Source organism: Barbus barbus (assembly GCF_936440315.1).
Source record: "Barbus barbus genome assembly, chromosome: 7".
Classification (NCBI taxonomy): Eukaryota; Metazoa; Chordata; class Actinopteri; order Cypriniformes; family Cyprinidae; genus Barbus; species Barbus barbus.
The window spans coordinates 5,420,576-5,440,558 of record NC_136735.1 but is presented as its reverse complement, the minus strand read 5'-3'; the positions used below and the strand labels follow the sequence as shown (position 1 = coordinate 5,440,558).

The following is a 19,983-nucleotide window of genomic DNA, read 5'->3' as shown; positions in this document are numbered from 1 at the left end:
TGTTTTAGTGGTTATTTGTTGTGACCGTCTACAGTAAAAGTTATAATGGTGGTCGCAGTTGTGACGTACTGTTGCTATGGTGACCTCCTCAGGCGAACGGATTTCTCTTCGTGGGCGTCCTTTAGTGTGGTCTCTCACACATTTACATCGTGACATTTGTCATTTCAGAAGGAGCTTTTGTAAATATATAACCCGAAACATTATCTGACTTGGCATCTGTTGCTCGTCCTTCCGCGTGTCGTCAGATTGTGTGATTGTTTCCGGCCTCGCCCCCTCTCCGTTTATCCCCGTTTCAGCACCGGGACACGCATCTCGCGCTCGCATGGCAACATGGCCACAGAGGTGAGAAACAGCCCTTTATTCGTCGTCTTTGTGCCAGGTGTGTTTATATGACCCGTCTTTGTCAGATAGCGTCTGAATCTCGGCGTGATTTTGATCATTTCAGTCTGGAGATCACGGATCGGTACGGGACGTTACGGTGTATAACCTCAGCTCTGTCGCTGTTCTCGTTTATAAATCGGTTATAATTACTGCTCAGCTCATAAGACACGGAATAAAATAAACATGCAATACAGAGAGTGAACTAAACCCTATAACAGCCACAAGTGAAGAGCTGACCATTGATCATGTCAACAACATAGATCGATGGATAGATAGACAGACAGACAGATATATGATAGACAGACAGACAGATATATGATAGACAGACAGACAGATAGACAGACAGACAGACAGATATATGATAGACAGACAGATAGACAGACAGACAGACAGATATATGATAGACAGACAGATATATGATAGACAGACAGACAGACAGACAGATATATGATAGACAGACAGATATATGATAGACAGACAGACAGACAGACAGATATATGATAGACAGACAGATATATGATAGACAGACAGATAGACAGACAGATATATGATAGACAGACAGACATATAGACAGACAGACAGACAGATATATGATAGACAGACAGATATATGATAGACAGACAGACAGACAGACAGACAGATATATGATAGACAGACAGATATATGATAGACAGACAGACAGATAGACAGACAGACAGACAGATATATGATAGACAGACAGATAGACAGACAGACAGACAGACAGATATATGACAGACAGACAGACAGACAGATAGATAGATAGATAGATAGACAGACAGACAGACAGACAGACAGACAGACAGACAGATATATGATAGACAGACAGATAGACAGACAGACAGACAGACAGATATATGACAGACAGACAGACAGACAGATAGATAGATAGATAGATAGATAGATAGATAGATAGATAGATAGATAGATAGATAGATAGATAGACAGACAGATAGATAGATAGATAGATAGACAGACAGACAGACAGACAGACAGACAGACAGACAGACAGACAGACAGACAGACAGATAGATAGATAGATAGATAGATAGATAGATAGTGTAATAATGTGGTAATCTTGTTTGCCATTTGTTCTTTATTATGACTGAATTTAACTGAATTTTAAGGGGTGTGAACAGGCAGAGCTTTACCTCTTTATTCTTGGAGTAATGTTGACACTGATGAGCAGTTGATCAGTCAGATCCAGTGCTGCTATACTGTCAAAGTAAAAAGGGAGATGCCACATATACAAAGACTTTTTATTTTATTGATGTTACTGTTTTGGGTAGAACTTTATTTTAAGGTGTCTTTGTTACATGCACTTACTATTATAAATTATGCATAATTACATTCAAGTAACGCTAAGCCAAACTCTAATCCTTACCATATAGTAAGTACATGTAGTCAATTAATATTACTCAGTACTTAACGGTATAATTACGCTGTAACACCTTAAACTAAACCTAAACCAAGTTTTGCAACGATATGTCATAAGAATACAAAATAAGCTTTTTCACAAGTGCTCTCAGTGCTGGACTTATTTAGTTGTGATTGCCTGAAATGCTGTTGCTTAGATCAGATGCTTAGATCGATAAAAGAGAGCGTGTTCTGAAGGCACTGTGCTCATCACAAGATGATAAAGGCTTGTGTTTGTGGTCAGAAGGATCTGGTGCCGTATTCAAATGAGCGCGAGCAACGCGCGTCTGACGCAGCGGAGCGCGCAGCTGGACATCAAAGAGGATAAAAGCGACTGTCCGCGGCTAGATAAGCTCTTTTAGCGAAAGCAGACAGAGTGTTTGTGCGTGTTTTTTACCGGTGACCGGATCAGGAATGATTTCAGCACCGCGGACAGCGACGGACCGAACTAAACTCCCGTACTGCCACGAATCTGTAAGCGCTTTTTATTATTATTATTAAATTTTTTTAAAGTGATTTAACTGGCGATATTTGTTTTCCTGCTGGGATTTCCTGCGGTTGGGATTTAAAATGTGATTTCACAAGTTATTCTGGGGTTTATTTAAGAGTTAAATGCATGTGCCGCCGAGTAACCTTGAACGCGCGCGTGATGTTGTGTTTCGAGCGCGAGATCTCTTTGTTTAATCTCGTGCGAGCGGAACACAAACGCACTCCTCGGGGTCAATAATCATTGTGTACAGAGTACACCGGATGACTAGATTGTGTTTTGATATGTTTGGTATCAGCGGTGAGTGTGTGTTAAATGATCGGCTCCTCGCGATCGATCGGTTGTGCTCGCGCGAGTCGGTAACAATGTCTCTCATCTTTCTGAGACACTTACCGACAGCGGCTTGCATGCATAATTAACGAGGCGTTTAGTAACAACAGCCCAGAACCTTTAGTTGTGATAAGTCTCGGTTTTCCGTTACAAAAGTGGCGGTGACGTACTACAATGGTGGTATCAGATGGTACCCTGCTGAAAAACCAATAGAAAGCATCACAGAATATGTAATGGTTTTACTGGGAATTGTATTGGATTTAATGGAAACTGTAATGGTGCCTGTTGGTCTCTACTGGTAATTGGAGGCTTGTTAAAACCACTAAATCTTAATGGCCTAGCCTATTACATATACCATTTTAATGGTTAAAGTTGATGGTTTGTAATGGTATTTGTAGTGGAAACCATTAGAATTTCTGTAATGGTTTCTATTGCTATTTCAGCAGGGTGTTTACATAGAACTGTAAAGTACTTTAAAAACATGGTGCTAGCGTGCTGCATGTCTCAAAATCAAAAGTACCTAAGGTATTGTTGACAACATTTTGCCAGTTGTACATTGTCCGTGGCCCATCATTTGAAGTAGCATGGGATGGTATATTAACGCGTTCATAATTGCATATAGTGGTTTATATTGAAGTACCATTCTTTCATTAGATTTTCCCAGCAAGGTTTAGTTCTAGATCCTTCTGTGTATATATTTTTGAGGAGTTCAACAGGTAAATGTCGTGTTGTGCATTATTCGACACCGGATATTTCTTTTATCCGAGCTGTGCAAGAATTCTTGAGATCTGTGCAAATGTGGAGTGCCAGAGATTGATCTCGTCCACAGCATTGAAGAGCTGTGTGTGTGTGTTTGAATCAGTGTGTGCTGTCTCAGCCTGTTACTATATCAGATGGAGCTATTCACTGGCAGGCCCTGCTGCTAAAACAAAGCAAGTTTTTAAATAACAGGTTGCCAGGACTGCCTGAGTAATTATACTGTCCCCTGTAGTCGGAATAATCTTTATCTGACCTTCAGATGTCCAGAGATAAAGAGTAACATACAGTGATGTCAGTTGAGCTAAGTGCTTGTGTAGTAACGCTGTGCAGTAGTTTGTTAGGGAATGTATTATAGTCTTCCAGTCTATGAACATTACTGGTCCTGCAAGAGAAAGAGATGAGAACGCAGGGAAGGAGTGGGGGATGGAAGGACCCACGACTCGTGCTGATGTTAGTGTGTGTGTTGGCAGTGACAGATGGCCAGTCGCTCTGATGTTGGTGTGTGTGCATACAGGCAATGAAGTGTCCATTAAATTATAAGGTCATCACTGGATTACGCTATAAGTTAATGACAACATCACTGCATTACTGTATGAGCTTCCATGATTGTTAGCTCACAAAATGCAGTGTTGTCAATAGCTTGGAGTAATGCAGTGATGAAGATAATGTCACTGCATCACTGTATGAGCTAAAGACGACATGACTGCATTACTCTATGAGCTCATGACAGAAACATCACTACATTAATGTAGGAGCTTATGACGACAGCATCACTGAATTTTGCTGAGCTAATGATAATAGCGTCACTCCATTACTCTTTGAGCTCAAAGTGATGCATTGATGAGCTAACACAATGTCATCACCTGCACTACACTGCTAAAATGTCTAGTACCAGCTGTCACTGACTAGCAAGAATGTTCATATGTGATATAACTGAATGCTAGCAGCTCGTCAAACTTCTGGTTTCACTAGAAAATGGACAGGAAACTGCACTCGTCAAGCCATTTTCATGCATTGTTTAACATCTAACATCCCAAGGAAACTGAATTTATGATTAGATCAGAAGGCAGCGCACTGTAACCCTCTCTCGTCCTCTGCTGTAGTTCCATAACCTTCAGGAGTTGAGACACAGTGCATCTCTGGCCAATAAGGTCTTCATTCAGAGAGACTACACGGATGGCACCGTCTGCAAGTTCCAGACCAAGTTCCCCTCTGAGTTAGACAGCAGGGTAAGTGTGTGTGTGTGTGTGTGTGTGGCAGAACAAAAGAGATACTATGCAAGTAAAAAGGAGAGGATGAGAAAAAGGCTCTTAACTCAGAGAAACTCTGCTCTTCAGCAAAAGCACTGCTGAGTGCGCAAACTCCACACAACACAGACATAATGAGCTGCTAATAGAGCTGATAATAGAGCTGTTTAAAGGTGTTAGATCATGTGACAAACGCCCAGTAAAGACTTGCTGAGAAAATTACATGGAAAGGGAGTTTAACGTGTAGAGCTTTCTGGCTTTCTCACAATCTGTTTAATTATTTTGATGCAATCAAGAGTTAGCACGTGATGTCTGGTATGAGACTGATGTTTTTACAATGTCAGTCAGATTTTGATTCAAACCCATTTGTTTTTGCCATATAATGTCCTTGGGTGAACTCCCTGGTGCTCTCTGATTGGCTGACTCGTCTTGTCCTTGCACCTGATTGGTCAGATTGAGAGGACACTGTTTGAGGACACGGTGAAGACGCTGAATAATTACTATGCAGAGGCGGAGAAGATCGGAGGCCAGTCCTACCTCGAGGGATGTCTGGCCTGCCTCACGGTTTACCTCATATTCCTGTGCATCGAGACACGATACGAGAAGGTATATTATCAGTTACAGATAAAGCCACCCTGAAATGGCATGTAAAAATAAAACATACTACCATGGGTCGCTTTATGTGGCGGTTATTGCAAACTATGGCAAATAAAATGATGCTGATGATTAAAAGTGCACCTTGTGTGTGTGTTTGTGCAGGTGCTGAAGAAGATCTCGCGGTACATTCAGGAGCAGAATGAGAAGGTCTACGCTCCTCGAGGTCTCCTCATCACTGACCCCATAGAGAGAGGCATGAGGGTCGTATCCTTACAGAGTCTGGAAACTATGCTGTGTGTGCATGAACAAATGATCAGTAGAAGCTGCTTGTTCTTCAGAAACTGTTGTTAGTCCAGCTTAGGATGTCACATCAACTTTTTTATTATCTCTTCTTTTGTTTGTGGTTTGCAATTATTGCAGCCCAGAAGACAAGATTGTGAACAAAATATGGGATATAGCCAAATATTGTTTTTGGCTTATATATTAATTCAGTTTTTTACGAAAAAAAAATGCTAATTGAATATCAAATAAGATAAACATAGTTTTTCATAATTACATTTATTAATAAAGATATTAATATATTTATGATTTATTTTTATGCCTATTTACAGTGCATTCAATTCAAACTATTGCTAAATCTCAAATATGTTAATTCATAAGTAATAAGATTATATAATATTTCTAACTTCATAATTATTAAATTGTCTTATTTTTTATTTATTTTATAATATTTTTTTATTTTTCACAATTGAATATCAATTTAACAGATATTGCTATTTTTTCATGTTATGTTAATTTAATAGAAGAAAGTAGTTATATATATAAAATATAAAATATCTGATAAGCTCTCACTATGAATAATTAGTCAGCTTTCTGCCTTTGTTGCTTTAAAACAGTAATTGGACCATTGGTTATTTTAACAAACTAAAACCATAAAAGCCTTGAAATGAAATAAACTAAAATTAACTATAAAAAACATAATACAAATAAACAATATATAGAAATACAATAATAATAACAAAACAAAATTATTAAAAAATTAAACTAAAATTAAAATGAAAATAGAAAACGTATAAGTAAAATACCTTCAAAATATTAACAAAAACTGTAATAGCTTATCAATGATCAAATAAAACACTAGTTTCAATCATATTCATTGCAAGTCGTCTAGTAAAAGCATGCATGTGTAAAGTTATTTGTTTAGCAGTTGTGTAATGCTGATATGTTACTCCTTTAACCCGTGTGTGTGATAGATTGAGATCAGTGTGTACGAGGACCGCGGCTCCAGCGGTTCATGCTCAGGAAGCAGCACAACCAGCAGCAGCGGACGATGATTCACACACACACACACACACACACACGCTCGCCCACGTGTGACGCCTTCATACTGACGCCTGCTGAACAGACACGACAGCGACCGCTCAGCATCGCCAAACACAAACACACCTGACATGAACTGCCTCCACGAGACACATCAGCTGCTGGATCAGCAGCGCGTCATTACCTCAGTCATTACCGCCACCTTCACCGACCTGCAGCCGTTGCACATCCTCCAGTCTCTCGCTGTAGCATCCTGGGTAAAGCACACATGAGCTTTTGTTACTGTAATATGCAAACTCACTCACGCCTGTGATGTAGCACGACACGACAGTCTTCCATCGTCACCATTTTTCACCCTTTTTTTGTTTGAGAATTTAATGAGCACTTTTACTCTAATTATTGAACAGAAGTCCGATTTTAGACTAGGTAGATGTCAAGGACTGAAATCTAAGCCCATGTATTTTATACAGGCCCCAGACACTGCCATCTTATTCCACGGGTACTATTTATGACTTTGTTTTATTTCATAGTGTGCTAATCGTTCATGCTTTGTACTCATAAGGCGTCGTCAGAGCAGAAACGAGTCCTGAAGACATGACTGCCAAGAGCCAGAGCTTCCTCACATGGTCCTTCATCATGAGCTTCCATTTCGTACCGAGAAACTTTGGCCCCTGTTTATGCAAAGATCAAGAGTAAAAGAAGCTGAGAGTGCTTTTCTGTTGTGTAGCAAAATAAATAAACAATGATGGTCAAACGAACAAGTTCTGCTTTTCTGTACTTGATCCACATTTTATTTAAATGTGTTTTTCTGCACAGGGTTTTATTTAGGCATTTTACACTTGGCTAAAAATAAATGTTTATGTAAAACAGGACTTTGTTTTTTGCCATTAGGGTATTTTTTGCCATTGTTTTTTGCTGTGAGTGTGGGCTGCCTGTCACTTCCAAGACATATCTGTAATCCTGAAGTACAGTGAATAGTATGTCAAAAATAATAAGCTTCACTGGAAAATATCATTTGAGGAAGTACGTCTGCCAGTTTCGTTCTGACCAATTAAAAAAAAAAAATTACAGTAAAGCCGCTACCAATGGTGATTATATCTAACGATCACAAAGTTAGCTCAGATTACGTAAAACCGTGCAAATAATTAGTTATACTTTGTTCTCAAATTGTTAATGTTAACAACATCAACATGAGCGTTATCTGTAGATTTCAATTACTGTATAGAATCTCTAGATGTCGTATCATTCGAATGTCATCAAAAGAAATTGTTCTATTAACCTCAAAAAAGGCAATTTAATGTTCCTTAGAACTCGTTCTAAAATTAGGCTACAAGTTGAACTATTCCAGCTGCTGTAAGAAGAGCTACATGATCCGCCACCTGCAGCCGGGACTATTTAAGTAATTTAAAAATTTATTTGGAATTATTTTTAAATTACTTCAATTTATTTATTTTCTACTTCAAAATTTATTTGATTTATTTCAGTGTGTTACGTGCTGTTTTTTCCCCCCCATGTAATTATTTGTGAAATTTACTAACAATTTCTGACCCGTCAGCTGTCAGTGTTCTGGTAGTAGGACTGACACGCTCTACATTTTTTTCCCTGTCAAATATTTCAGTAATCATCACAAATTAGACATTTTTTGAAAGCTTGAACACTCAACACTCAGATTTTTTAGTGTGAAAATCATTTTGAAATTTGGACATTGCTTTAACTTTCAGCGGGCTCCTCCTCCAAGAGGGCAGTGTCATGTTTCAAATTTGACTAAATTTGCAGCACCATTATTTTATAGTCACCTGGTGGTGATATTTAGTATAGTGCCTAAATAAAATGTGTTGGTGCACACCGGACGAGTGTGAGGACACACGGCTGGCAGACGTTTACGTCTGAACAGGATGAAGGAAATGGAGACAGAATCACTCACAGACTGTGCGGTCCCTCACGATTGCTTTATTAGTATTGCACACCATTCCAATTTTGAGTAAACAAGTTATTGAAAAAAACAGGAAATAAAAAGAAAAGCAACAAGTGTGTCGGAGGTAAACGCTTTCAGGCTTAGTGCTGACTATCATTTCACCCTTAGAAATGTGATGAGTAACAGTACAAGTGTTCAGTTTCAATAGCACTACAGTAAAGATTTTGCAGTAAAGACGATGGTTTTGCATCTGTGGGTTGAGTTTGATGAATAACTGGTTCAGTATCAGACATCTGACAGCACAGCTCTGATTTCATGAGACGATGACACTCAAAGTCCAGCTGAAAACACTCAGGCTGTCACTGTTTGAGGGGCAAGAGAGAGAAAACAAATATGTTAATGTTTTATAATAATGGTTTAATGTTTTGTTAATGTTTTATAATTCAGACGTTTTAGGTGTGTTCTGGAATAACTGCCAAAGACATTAGACCAACATTTGCATTATATTTCAAATATTTTCTCTCTGTCATTTTTTTTAAAGCTTTTAAATGTTCTCTGCGATTTTGAGCAATAAAATCAGCATATTCATTCATATGCAAAACAGGGTCCAAAATTAGTTTTTTTTCGTCATTGAGAAAATGCACTGAGCATAAATAGTCATGAATTGTATTTTGCACTTTTGTACTAAAATAGATATTTTTTGGGACATTTGTGACACATGTTTAAAATTAAATCATTGTTTTGAATTCCAGAAATGCTTTTAGAAATGTTTTTACCATTTTTACTCAAATTGTTAACAAAGCATGTAATTCACAGATAATCTTACCAACGCAACGGCCGTTTGTGTTGACTATGAATCCCTCTCCACACTGCAGAGAATCAATACAGAGCCGTACTTCAGAATTCACAATATTGTATTGAAGCAATGACTATCAGATAATAATGTTTGTGCTTCGTTATTAAATGTCTGTTCCTAAACTGTATATAGCCATACCTGGCTGTATAAGATGTGCATTGACTCCTCCTCCTCATTTGCATGCATCCATACCTGTGCGTCAGATGTGAGCGCTGACTCCTCCCCCTCATTAGGATATGCGACCTCAATGACTCTGTTCATATCAGTGGACTCGAGCGGCTGAGCGATGGAGCGACCATCCGGCCAAAAGACTTCAATGCTGGTGGCCTCATCGGTTCCTAAGAGCCAATGAAAAGAGACTATTAATCTCGAATGCTAATGACTGGAGTAGTTACTGAGATAGAACGAGTCAAAATGAAATACATTTAAAGTTTGGGGTCTATAAGATATTTTAAAATGTTTTTTTGAAATAAGTCTCTTGTGATTTATTTGGTCAGAAAATACAGTAAAAAATGTTATATAGTGAAATATTATTACAATTTAAAATATTTGAATATCCCTTATTTATTTCTGTGCTGTAAAGCTGAATACTCCAGTCTTCAGTGTCACATGATCCTTCAGAAATCATGCTGATTTGCTGCTCAAGAGACATTTGTGCATTTACCTTACTGTCATTTTTGATCAATTTCATGCATTCTTGATGAATAAGAAGTATTAATGCCTTTCAAATTAAATCTAACTCCAATCTTTGAATGGTAGTATATGTAGAATAAAGCAGCATTTCCTACACTAATGCATCATGAATCAGGTATAAAATTATTTAAAGGAAGCGACTGAATTCATTTGTAAATGAATCTGATCTGCATACCTAACCCAAAGTGAGCCACAGGCTCCATCTCGCACAGATAGCCTGATCCTCCGTCAATGATGCGAGTGTGTGCGCCGCTGTGTTTCGTGAACATCACCACCTTCGCTCCACGAGCGAACGAACCAAAGCGTGTGCGCGGCACCACACGCAGCCACTTACTAGACGAGCCCTGCGGAAAGAAGAAGGAGGCATGCTGAGCTGACCATTAAAACGTTTATGTACACTGAATTTTATGTCAGAACTTTGGAGACAATGTATACAGTACATAAACAATGAGGTCCAAAAGTCTGAAGACATACCTGGTTGACCTTAAACACAGAGATGGGCTGAGAGGCGCTCTCCCCATGAGCCACCAGCAGATCCAGCAGACCGTCACCATCAAAGTCTGTCACTGTGGCGCCTGTTACCCAACCAAAACATCACGTTACAATACTGTCAGTTATTAGAGAAAGACATTAGGTGGTTTATTTCCACAGGAAGTGGCTCTGGTCATGTGATCGGACCTGTGCCCCTCCCCTGAGGCTCAGAGGCGTCGCCCACATCCAGCTCTGTGATCTCAGGGTCAGAGCTCTGCTTCCTCGACACCCTACACAAACAAAAGCCAGTGTTATTTTAGAATTATTTGTAATATTATTTATTAATTAATAGCTTTTATTTTGTATATTTTTTTGTTTTTGTATATATATATATATATATATATATCAGTGAACATTAGACATCACAGTTGATGTACCTGAAGATTCTGTTCGGAGCGTTTCCTTGGTAAGCGATGTTATTAAAGAAGACTTCAAGCTGAAGATCGTTGTCAAAGTCAGCAGCGATGACGGTGCGAATGGGTGACGGAGTGGCGAAGGCCTGTGTGGCGACGTCCTACAACAACACAACAGACTGATTTATCATTACAGATACAGATCTATAGGAATTTTTTTTTTTCATTTGAGTTTATTTGCAAAAACTATGTTTTTAACACTTTTTTAAAAATCATGTTTTTTCATTGTGCTTACCAATCTCAATCAAACTGTAGTTGGGTTATTTTGATTAGGTTAAAAATAACAAAAAAAACACTGTTTACTAACACATAGTGAAGTGACATTCAGCCAAGTATGGTGACCCATACTCGGAATTCGTGCTCTGCATTTAACCCATCCAACGTGCACACACACAGCAGTGAACACACACACACACACCGTGAACACACACCCGGAGCAGTGGGCAGCCAATGCTGCGGCGCCCGGGGAGCAGTTGGGGGTTAGGTGCCTTGCTCAAGGGCACCTCAGTCGTGGTATTGAGGGTGGAGAGAGCGCTGGACATTCACTCCCCCCACCTACAATCCCTGCCGGCCCGAGACTCGAACCCGCAACCTTCGGATTACAAGTCCGACTCTCTAACCATTAGGCCACGACTTCCCTAACACAATAAATAACATGATAAAAAACATGATTTTTAAAAAAAATGTTAAAAACGTAGTTTTTGCAAATATAGACCCATATAGCAAAAAACACATTTATTTATTTATTTATTTATGGCCAAAATATTTATTTTTATATATATATATCTGTTCTAAATAGTGAATCTATATAATTTTTTAAAATAGAAAATATGTTTAGTTTCAAATTTCCATATACCAATATATATTTTAAAATAAGTCAAGAAAATACATTTTCAATCTTACAGTAGCCTACATTTAGGCTTTTTTCACTATTTTTATTGAACTGTGTTATATATTCACATGTGTTATAGACAAGCAAAGTTTTTCTTCGAAAATGACATGAATGTATTTTCATGGACTGATGATTTATATTTATATTATTAAAATACATTTCCAAATATTTACAAAAACTGCTCCAAATATATATGGGTAGAGAATATATTTACAGAACAAATGTATATTTTTGGCAAATTTTGTATATATTGAAATATATTTATTCTCTGATAATTTGTTCTCATAGATTTTCTTAGCGCACTGAAGTGCATTTTGTTTTAATGGACCTCTTTGATATTTTAACTGAAAAACAAGACAAAAATTGTAATTAATGAAGCTCAGATGTGACTCACCTTGAATCTCTGCTGGCCGTCCTGCAGGTAGAGGCGGTGTGGGCCGTTCCAGTTGCCGTAAACGATGTCAGTCTTTCCGTCGCCGTTAAAGTCGGCCAGCGCCACACCTCTCCCGTGCTGATATCTGTCTTCAACTCCTGTCATCACACCATAACACATAAGTCTGAGGGACGATTGCAAATCAATCCTGTAAATATAAACTGAGGTCTTTCACCTGCATCGGCAGCCACGTCTGTGAAGGTTCCGTCACCATTGTTCTTGAACAGGAAGTTGGCTCCATTTTCATTGTCACAAAAAATGTCAGACCTTGTGTCGCTGAGGATTGGACCGACAACTACACCACGGCCACCTTATAAAACAACATTAACACTTTTATAACATTAATATGCCATGACAAGTCTCAGAAAGTTATATTAACACTCAAATATTTTTTTTTTTTTTTTTAAGAAATTTAATTTATTAAATAAATTAATACTTTAATTCAGTAAAGATGCATTTAATTGATCAAAAGTGACAGTTATGACATTTATAATGTTACAAATGATTTATAATTCAAATAAATGCTGTTTTTGAACTTTCTATTCATCAGCAAATACTGGAAAATATGATAGTGGTTCTCAAAAAAACATGAAGAACTGTTTTCAACATTGATAATAATCAGAAATGTTTCTTGAGCAGCAAATCAGAATGATTTCTGAAGGATCATGTGAATCTGAAGACTGGAGTGATGATGCTGAAAATTCAGCTTTGATCACTGGAATAAATTACATTTTATAGTATATTGAAATTAAATCGGTTACTTTAAATTGTAATACTATTTTACAGTACTAGTATTTTTACTGTATTTTTTATCAAATAAATGCAGCCTTGGCGAACATTAGTGACTTCTAACAAAAACAATAAAAAATCTTACCAACCCCAAATCTCACACATATAAACAAACATGATTTTGGTCTCTCTGACCTGTGTACTTATTGACGTTGACTTGTGGCGCAACATCAGACAGCGCAATGATGCCTTTCTGGACGTCACTGGCGGCTTCATCCATCTCTATGAGCGCGTGCGGACCCACGTTACCGCTGGCGTAGTTCGCCACGTAAATCGAGTAACGACCTGTTCCCTACAGCAGAAGAAAGTCATTAAAATGCTAAACTAATTATAATATTTACTCAATAATTATTAAAAGATGACTAATTACCTTTCTGTCGACACAAGCCACGGAGCGTCCCGCCATGCGATTGGCCACTCCCCTGCGCACGTTGATGTCATCGCCGAGCAGATCCTCGAAGCGACCGTTACGAAACTTGAACAGTTTGTCAGCATAAGTCGCCCGACCTTTAAGGAGTTTAGTTTGGTTTATTTTGGGTTGTTTAGTTTTCTGGGTCTATATGTGTTTTTCTGCGTACCTGAGAAGGCGTTGTTGGTGTTGAGGAAGTAGATCTCCTCTCTGCCGTCTCCGTCCACATCGCAGGCCGTCACTCCGATGGCGTTTCCCTGTGTGTCTCTCAGCGCGTAGTAAGGAGAAGCGCGGTCATCCACCGCTATGTTCACGAGCTTGGTTTGGGTACGGTCATACTTCAGAACCAGGTTTGGGCCGTTATACCTGACAGCGGGCAAACAACAAAAAGTGTCATGAACTGAGAAACCAAAATTCCCTTGATCTTTTGACATATAAGAGGTCATTACAACATCCTGTAAGTTTCAGAACTCAAAACTTTCTCGTTAGTCTAAAAACAGCTTATATTGAAGCCAATCTGCTAAAACGGCAGCTTGTGGAATGTTCTACTCTATGATGTAAGAGTGTGGCTAAGCACCGCCTCCGCAGGAGAAGATCAACACCTGCTTCTACATCACTGCCTGTTTAGCCCCGCCCACCGATTCACGCATGTAGTGTAAATAACGAGAGGCAAACGTGCAGGTCTACACAGAAACCAAACATTCTCAATAAGTTGAGATAACTCAAAAATCTCCTACAAAAATAAGTTGAGAAAACTCAAAAATCTCCTACAAAAATAAGTTGAGAAAACTCAAAAATCTACTGAAGCTGCTCTGAAGACAACAAGATGCTGTGCAGGGCCAAGCAGTGGAAAAACAGTCTTTCCTTCTGAACCAAACATTGGAAAAGAGTGGATGAACTTTATTTTTAATGAAGATTCAGACCGCGTCAGTAAGAACTCAGTCTTTATTCACTTAATTTTACCGCAGGTTTGTTTACAAACAAGGCACAATTTGATGCAGGATTTTCAGAAAGATTGAAACTAAAAGAGGATGCTTTGCCGACAACACTGTAAAAAATCAAAAGTTGAGAAAACGAAAATGTTTAAGGCAACCAGCTTCAGAGTTTTCTCAACTTACTGTATTCAGTTTAAATCTCCTACAAAAATTAAGTTGAGAAAACTCAAACATCTACTGAAGCTGGTTGCCTTAAACTTTTACGTTTTCTCAACTTTTGATTTTTTACAGAGTATATTGGATCTGACAGTAATGTCTCAACACAAGTGAGAGTAACTGTTTATTAAGTAATTACTATTGCTTTGTCTTTTCTTACAGATTGTTTGATATCTACTGAGTATTTATGCGTTTTTCACCTAAATCACAGCAGCGTCCATCTGTGAAGGATGTAGGCTGTCAAACATACACAACTATTAGCCAATCATAGAGGTGGGCGTTTACTTCTGAGTCTACAATCTGCCACGCCTCTTCAAACAGAGCGTTCTGATGAGGGGGGTTAAAACAGGACAGAAAATAGCCTATTACTTATGAATGGTGATGGTTTTTTTATTGACACAGATGACCATGCCGAACACTTTGCGCTATAGAGGTGAAAGTAAAGGCAGCTGTCAATCAGTGTGTGTCTGTGTGAATGAACAGACAGTGCAAACTTCTTGGCACAATAAATAATTCTCTCTTTTTTACCCCTACATGCAGCGATTATCCCCTGCTAACAGCGGGAGCCACAACGGTACACACACATAGGTCAATATTCACTATTAACCAAATGCTTTTCACCCGTTTCAACACCTCTCGCTGTTTACACTCCGACTGCTGCTAGTGAGTAAACAGACAGTGCAATTCTACACTTATTACAGTACATTTTGTTCCTTTCTTTTAATCTGTAACAGTGTGTAGCGACTGCCTCAAGATCTTTTCTGTTTGTACTCCAATGCACGTAAGCAAACAGTGCAAATCTACATGTATTTACCTACTGTATTTGCCACCTATATCTTATTTCTATCTTATAACTGAGCACTACCTCAAGATCTCTCGGTCTGCTTATATCATACTTGTTGACAGATTTTTTAAAAGTGAGTCAAACAAGATATCACGGCTTAAATTATTTATGTTGTATATATGTTAAGTGTAGCATTCATATATTCACAAATTTCATATATCTGCCTGTTTTATTTAATAATCACTGAGAAATCAGTCTATGCTGGAGTTTCTTTACCCGGCCACCACCACCTCCAGATCCCCGTCTCCATCTACATCCGTCACCGCCATCCCATAATTCAGCTGGGTGGGGTTGTGAAGAGCATCAGGAGGCAGAACCGTATCCGTGATGACGGAGAACATGGGCTGAGCTTGAGAGAGAGCTGACAGACCCAAACCCAGAAGACACGCCCACCACATCCTCATCTCCACCTGTCAATCAAACAGTATTCAGTGCAAACTGACAGCAGCATTCACACTTTAGCTTCATAATCATGCAGTTAAATGTAATGTGAAAAGCATTTATGACATTTCTTACACAGCACATGAATATGAAAACATAAATAAGATCATGCAATTATATTTAAATTCAACTAAAAGAAAGAAAAGGTTGGCAAGCATGCAAAACAGAACCAATATGTTGTTTTGCCTTAAAGGAAATAAACGAAAGAGATTTTCAGAGCAGATCTAAGCAACATGATAGGCCAGTCTCATAATAGTTCGTGCATTTACATTACATTTAGTCATTCAGAAACGCTTTTATCCATCATCATCACCTCAATAGAGAGAGCAGTTGTCATATCCACCTGTCGTGCGGACTGGGCTGGATTATAGTGGATACTCACGCTCGCAGGGTTTCCAGTGCGTGGCTTGACTGTAAATGATGCGTGATTTCTGTTGTGTACGCTGTATATTCGCTCCTTACACAACTTCAATGCAGCCGCCTTACACAAGCGCTTGTGTAAGCTACTGTCCAATCACTGTCGAGTATTTTAAATACCGTATAGGTCCGAACAATCACGAGCCGGCAGGAGAAAAGAGGGCGTGAACGTCAAACAAATACTTGATTTACGCGATAAACTTAAAATAATTTTAATTCATAAAATATAATCATGTTTGCTTGTGTTGTTTATAACTGTAATAACTGCAATATTAATTGTGAATAATTGTGCTCTAGCATTTCTTGCCGAAAAACGTATCACAAGAACTGTTAACTTATCATATTTGGCTATTATTTTAATGATTAATCTAATTATTTTCGCAGTTCGTGAAATAAAGTGATAAAACATTTATTATGCGTCGCTTTGGATACCTGTCAACGTCAGCTTGGCTTCTGAACTACACTCTTAAACTACAACGCCCATAATGGACTTCCCGGCCGTGACGTCACGGCGTGCGTACGTCTCCAAACATCCGGCGAGCTGAAAAATACAGAGGCGTAAGTAGAAGTAAACTGAATAATTTCCTCTACAAATGTTGATTTTCACTGCTTAATATACCATCCTAGAAGGTTTTAGTGTTACTATTAGTTTTGAAAAGATAATTCGGGCTCCTAAACGGTGGCACGGTCAGTGAATTTGTGTGTGTGTTATGAACGCTTACTATTTAAAAAGAATTTCAAACTTTAGAATGCTACATTGTTGTCATTTATGATCTTGTAAATTAAAATAATTTTGCAATGCTCATCCAAATTCGTCTGGAAATGTAACTTTTAAATAATGTGTCCTACACGAATGTGTAAAATCACGACTTATATTATGTCTTGTCTGTTTAACACACCGGAAATGCAAGAGAAGGTTTGGGCCAATTACATTATATACATGCAAGCATTTTACATGTACATGGATCCCTCTAACAGGATGGTGATATGCCCCTCTAAAAACAGCTTTTGTCCTCCTTTCACTCATTGACACACTTTCCTTGCACAGATCCCTATGGAGACTGAAGCAGCTCAGCCCAAAACGACGGCTCCGGCCCAAACAAAAAAACCCACCATGGAAATCTACGTGCCCAAGAAACGCCAGGCCGAGAAGATTGAGAAGCCTCAGGCAGGTGGTGACAAGAAAACCAAACCTAGGCCCCGGTACACAGACAAGGCCCGCAAGAACAAGAAAGATAAAGCCAAAGCCACAGAGACCCCAAACGGAGAGGAAAACCCAGATGACGGGGGGCGGGAGGAGGGAGATAAAGAAAACCTAAACATGCACACAGAAAAAGAGGAGTCTAGAGATGATACGGACAATGTATCCAGAACTATGAGCACACCAGAGGACACGGGTCGTGCACTAGAACAGGAGGAGGAGGAGGAGGAGGATGAAGGGGAGAACTGGGATTCTTTGTTTAATGATGATGGGGACTGTCTTGACCCACATTTAATGGAGGAGGTAAGAGTTACAAAGTGAGCTGTCCCTTTATTGATGACATTATGAACTGAGACGCAGGGTTTGTGCCCAGATGTCATTCTTCTTCCTGTTTCAGATGTCTCTTAAGGAGGGGCGCAAGAAGCCGTCTGTACAGGAGCCGCGCTTCGACGGCTATAATTGGACGCCGGAGTTGGACGAGGAGGTGGAGCTTCGGGACGATGAGCTGTCGCACATCGTGGAGATTTACGACTTCCCGTCTGATTTCAAGATGGAGGACTTGATCAGATCCTTCAGCTCGTTCCAGTGCGTGACGCTCTGATCATGAATCGCACTGATTTCATGTCGTCTACTGCAGGGCTGATTAAAGCCAACCAGCATTTAAATAAATAAATGGGGCTGCGCAATCAATCAAAAAAACTGAAATAGCTACATGTTTAGTTCACCCAACAATGGAAATTTGCTGAAAATTTACTCTCCAAGATATAGATGAGTTTGTTTGTTCATCAGAACAGATTTGTTGAAATTCAACATTACATCACATGCTCCCCAATGAAAAAGAAAAGCTCCTTAAACCATTACTTCTGGCCAAAATACACTATTCATAATATTGCTTATTTTTGATAAAACTGCCAAAATAAAAGCTTGAATATTGAAAGAATTTATGGCGTAAATATTTGCAGATTTGCAATTTTTTTATTATATTATATATAAAACTAAAACACTAAAAAGTTTTAGAAATTTGATCTGTTTCCTTGCATGTCATGTAACCATTAACCGATATATGAGAACCATAAAAATGCTAATGTGTCGTCAAAAGTGTGTAAATCCCTGGTCTACAGAAACTGCTGTTGTTACTGATCAGATGTGTGTTTTCAGGCAGAAGGGGTTTGACATCAAGTGGATTGACGACACACATGCCCTCGGTTTGTTCTCCAGTCCCATCGCAGGTCAGTGTGTTTTCCAGATGTTGTGAATAGCTTTATGATGCCTATAAGATCTCTAAAATCAATCGCTGGTTGACTTGGAGGACAATAGCATAACTTCTGTGATATGTTTGAGGACCTGAAATTGTCTGAAGAAGTGCTGTGAAAAAGAAACCGGACATGTCACTTCTTGAAATGTTTCCACGAGGAGTCATTATTAAACCGGTTTCTGAATTTTGATTTAGAAACTGTCATCAGCATCACACACATTCAAACATTGGTAATCCCAGAAACGAGAAGCCTTGTCCTTTTATTGTATATCTTATTGTGTGTTTGTGTAGCTCGTGATGCTCTGAGGATGAAGAACCCCATAATGAAGATCAGGCCTCTCTCCAAATCATCAAACGCCACTAAAGCCAAAGCGCGCAGCTGCTCCGGTACTCCTGCTCTCTCTTATTCGCTCTATTCTGAGCCTGTTTTGTGCATCCATCAGAAATGAATTCATAAACCCAGACTTATTTAATATTGTCTCTGTGTAGATTATCTGCTGCCGGCTAAAGAGCGTCCTGAGACGAGTGCAGCTCTGGCGCGCCGCCTGGTGATCGGGGCTCTGGGTGTGAAGAGTAACCAGACCAGAGAAGAGCGGGAGGCAGAGAGGAACAAACTACGGCAGGCCAGAGGTGATGTAACTATTCACAGCTTCTTATTTTGCTGGACTGGTAAAAAACTGATTTATTTCTTCTGTTCTCTCGTCAGAACAAAAGCGTTTGGCTGCTAAGCAGCGTGAAGACGCCTGGGAGGGCAAATGAAGATACAGGTTTGTGTTTATGTGAACTATGAAGCCTTTTGATTTGATCATCAGTTCAGGTCTGAAGTGGTTTATCTCTGTTTTGGGGACCTCCAGCAGGACTACTGTCAAACCAGCATGGACTGAACCAAAGCCACAAGAACAGGGAAACAGGGGTTCATCGAAGCAAAGTCTCAGAGCCACACAAACTTCAACAGGGACGTTTTGTAATTTTATCTTTCTTTTTGAGGTTCCTTTTGAACTGTGAACTTTGCCCTGTACGTGTTTTAGAAAGGCCATTTTAATGTATTTTTGTTGAATAATGTTTTTCTTTTTGGAGACTAAAACAAACCAGATCACATGTCTGTGTGATTTCACTTTCCTGATTTTGGTTTTTATTTTTTTTGCTTCAGTAAAGAGAAGTCGACAGTAAGAGCTGATGTCTTGCATG

At 39.0% G+C, this 19,983-nt stretch overlaps 3 protein-coding genes across 7 annotated transcripts; 2 read left to right on the top strand and 1 right to left on the bottom strand.

The window, feature by feature from the left end:
• The first annotated feature begins 90 nt into the window (after positions 1-90).
• Positions 91-7,311, top strand: LOC306872193 (golgin subfamily A member 7B-like). 2 transcript variants are annotated; one of them, XM_079420662.1, is made up of 5 exons: positions 91-342; positions 4,495-4,620; positions 5,092-5,244; positions 5,398-5,499; positions 6,489-7,311. In XM_079420662.1, the coding sequence occupies exons 1-5, from the start codon at positions 331-333 to the stop codon at positions 6,567-6,569; spliced, it is 474 nt and encodes a 157-aa protein (XP_079276788.1). In that variant the 5' UTR covers positions 91-330; the 3' UTR covers positions 6,570-7,311. The 2 variants fall into 2 exon arrangements, with proteins under 2 accessions (XP_079276788.1, XP_079276787.1); XM_079420661.1 differs by lacking the exon at positions 91-342 and adding an exon at positions 2,116-2,289.
• Positions 7,312-8,486: 1,175 nt separating this feature from the next.
• crtac1a (cartilage acidic protein 1a) lies at positions 8,487-16,488 on the bottom strand. 4 transcript variants are annotated; one of them, XM_079421125.1, is made up of 14 exons: positions 16,305-16,488; positions 15,698-15,891; positions 13,656-13,852; positions 13,448-13,584; positions 13,213-13,369; positions 12,464-12,598; positions 12,250-12,386; positions 10,928-11,064; positions 10,698-10,780; positions 10,494-10,594; positions 10,195-10,363; positions 9,519-9,664; positions 9,297-9,339; positions 8,487-8,832 (listed from the first exon to the last, which is right to left on the bottom strand). In XM_079421125.1, the coding sequence occupies exons 2-14, from the start codon at positions 15,883-15,885 to the stop codon at positions 8,822-8,824; spliced, it is 1,641 nt and encodes a 546-aa protein (XP_079277251.1). In that variant the 5' UTR covers positions 15,886-15,891; positions 16,305-16,488; the 3' UTR covers positions 8,487-8,821. The 4 variants fall into 4 exon arrangements, with proteins under 4 accessions (XP_079277251.1, XP_079277250.1, XP_079277248.1 ...); XM_079421124.1 differs by having other exon boundaries at positions 16,236-16,416; XM_079421122.1 differs by having other exon boundaries at positions 8,490-8,832; positions 9,465-9,664; positions 16,236-16,416.
• Positions 16,489-16,858: 370 nt separating this feature from the next.
• Positions 16,859-19,709, top strand: r3hcc1l (R3H domain and coiled-coil containing 1-like). Its single transcript, XM_079420571.1, has 8 exons — positions 16,859-16,897; positions 17,388-17,843; positions 17,938-18,125; positions 18,699-18,769; positions 19,087-19,182; positions 19,285-19,425; positions 19,502-19,563; positions 19,641-19,709. The coding sequence occupies exons 2-7, from the start codon at positions 17,394-17,396 to the stop codon at positions 19,552-19,554; spliced, it is 999 nt and encodes a 332-aa protein (XP_079276697.1). The 5' UTR covers positions 16,859-16,897; positions 17,388-17,393; the 3' UTR covers positions 19,555-19,563; positions 19,641-19,709.
• Positions 19,710-19,983: the final 274 nt, after the last annotated feature.

Coding starts and splice junctions, on each gene's coding strand:
- LOC306872193 (XM_079420661.1), top strand. CDS start 2,230: ATGATTTCAGCACCGCGGACAGCGACGGACCGAACTAAACTCCCGTAC. Junction 4,621..5,091: donor CCTCTGAGTTAGACAGCAGG/GTAAGTGTGTGT, acceptor CTGATTGGTCAG/ATTGAGAGGACACTGTTTGA. Junction 5,500..6,488: donor TAGAGAGAGGCATGAGGGTC/GTATCCTTACAG, acceptor TGTGTGTGATAG/ATTGAGATCAGTGTGTACGA.
- crtac1a (XM_079421122.1), bottom strand. CDS start 16,259: ATGACAACTGCTCTCTCTATTGAG. Junction 12,599..13,212: donor CAACGTCAATAAGTACACAG/GTCAGAGAGACC, acceptor TTGTTTTATAAG/GTGGCCGTGGTGTAGTTGTC. Junction 9,340..9,464: donor TGCACATCTTATACAGCCAG/GTATGGCTATAT, acceptor GATTCTCTGCAG/TGTGGAGAGGGATTCATAGT.
- r3hcc1l (XM_079420571.1), top strand. CDS start 17,394: ATGGAGACTGAAGCAGCTCAGCCCAAAACGACGGCTCCGGCCCAAACA. Junction 18,770..19,086: donor GTTCTCCAGTCCCATCGCAG/GTCAGTGTGTTT, acceptor GTGTTTGTGTAG/CTCGTGATGCTCTGAGGATG. Junction 19,426..19,501: donor CAAACTACGGCAGGCCAGAG/GTGATGTAACTA, acceptor TTCTCTCGTCAG/AACAAAAGCGTTTGGCTGCT.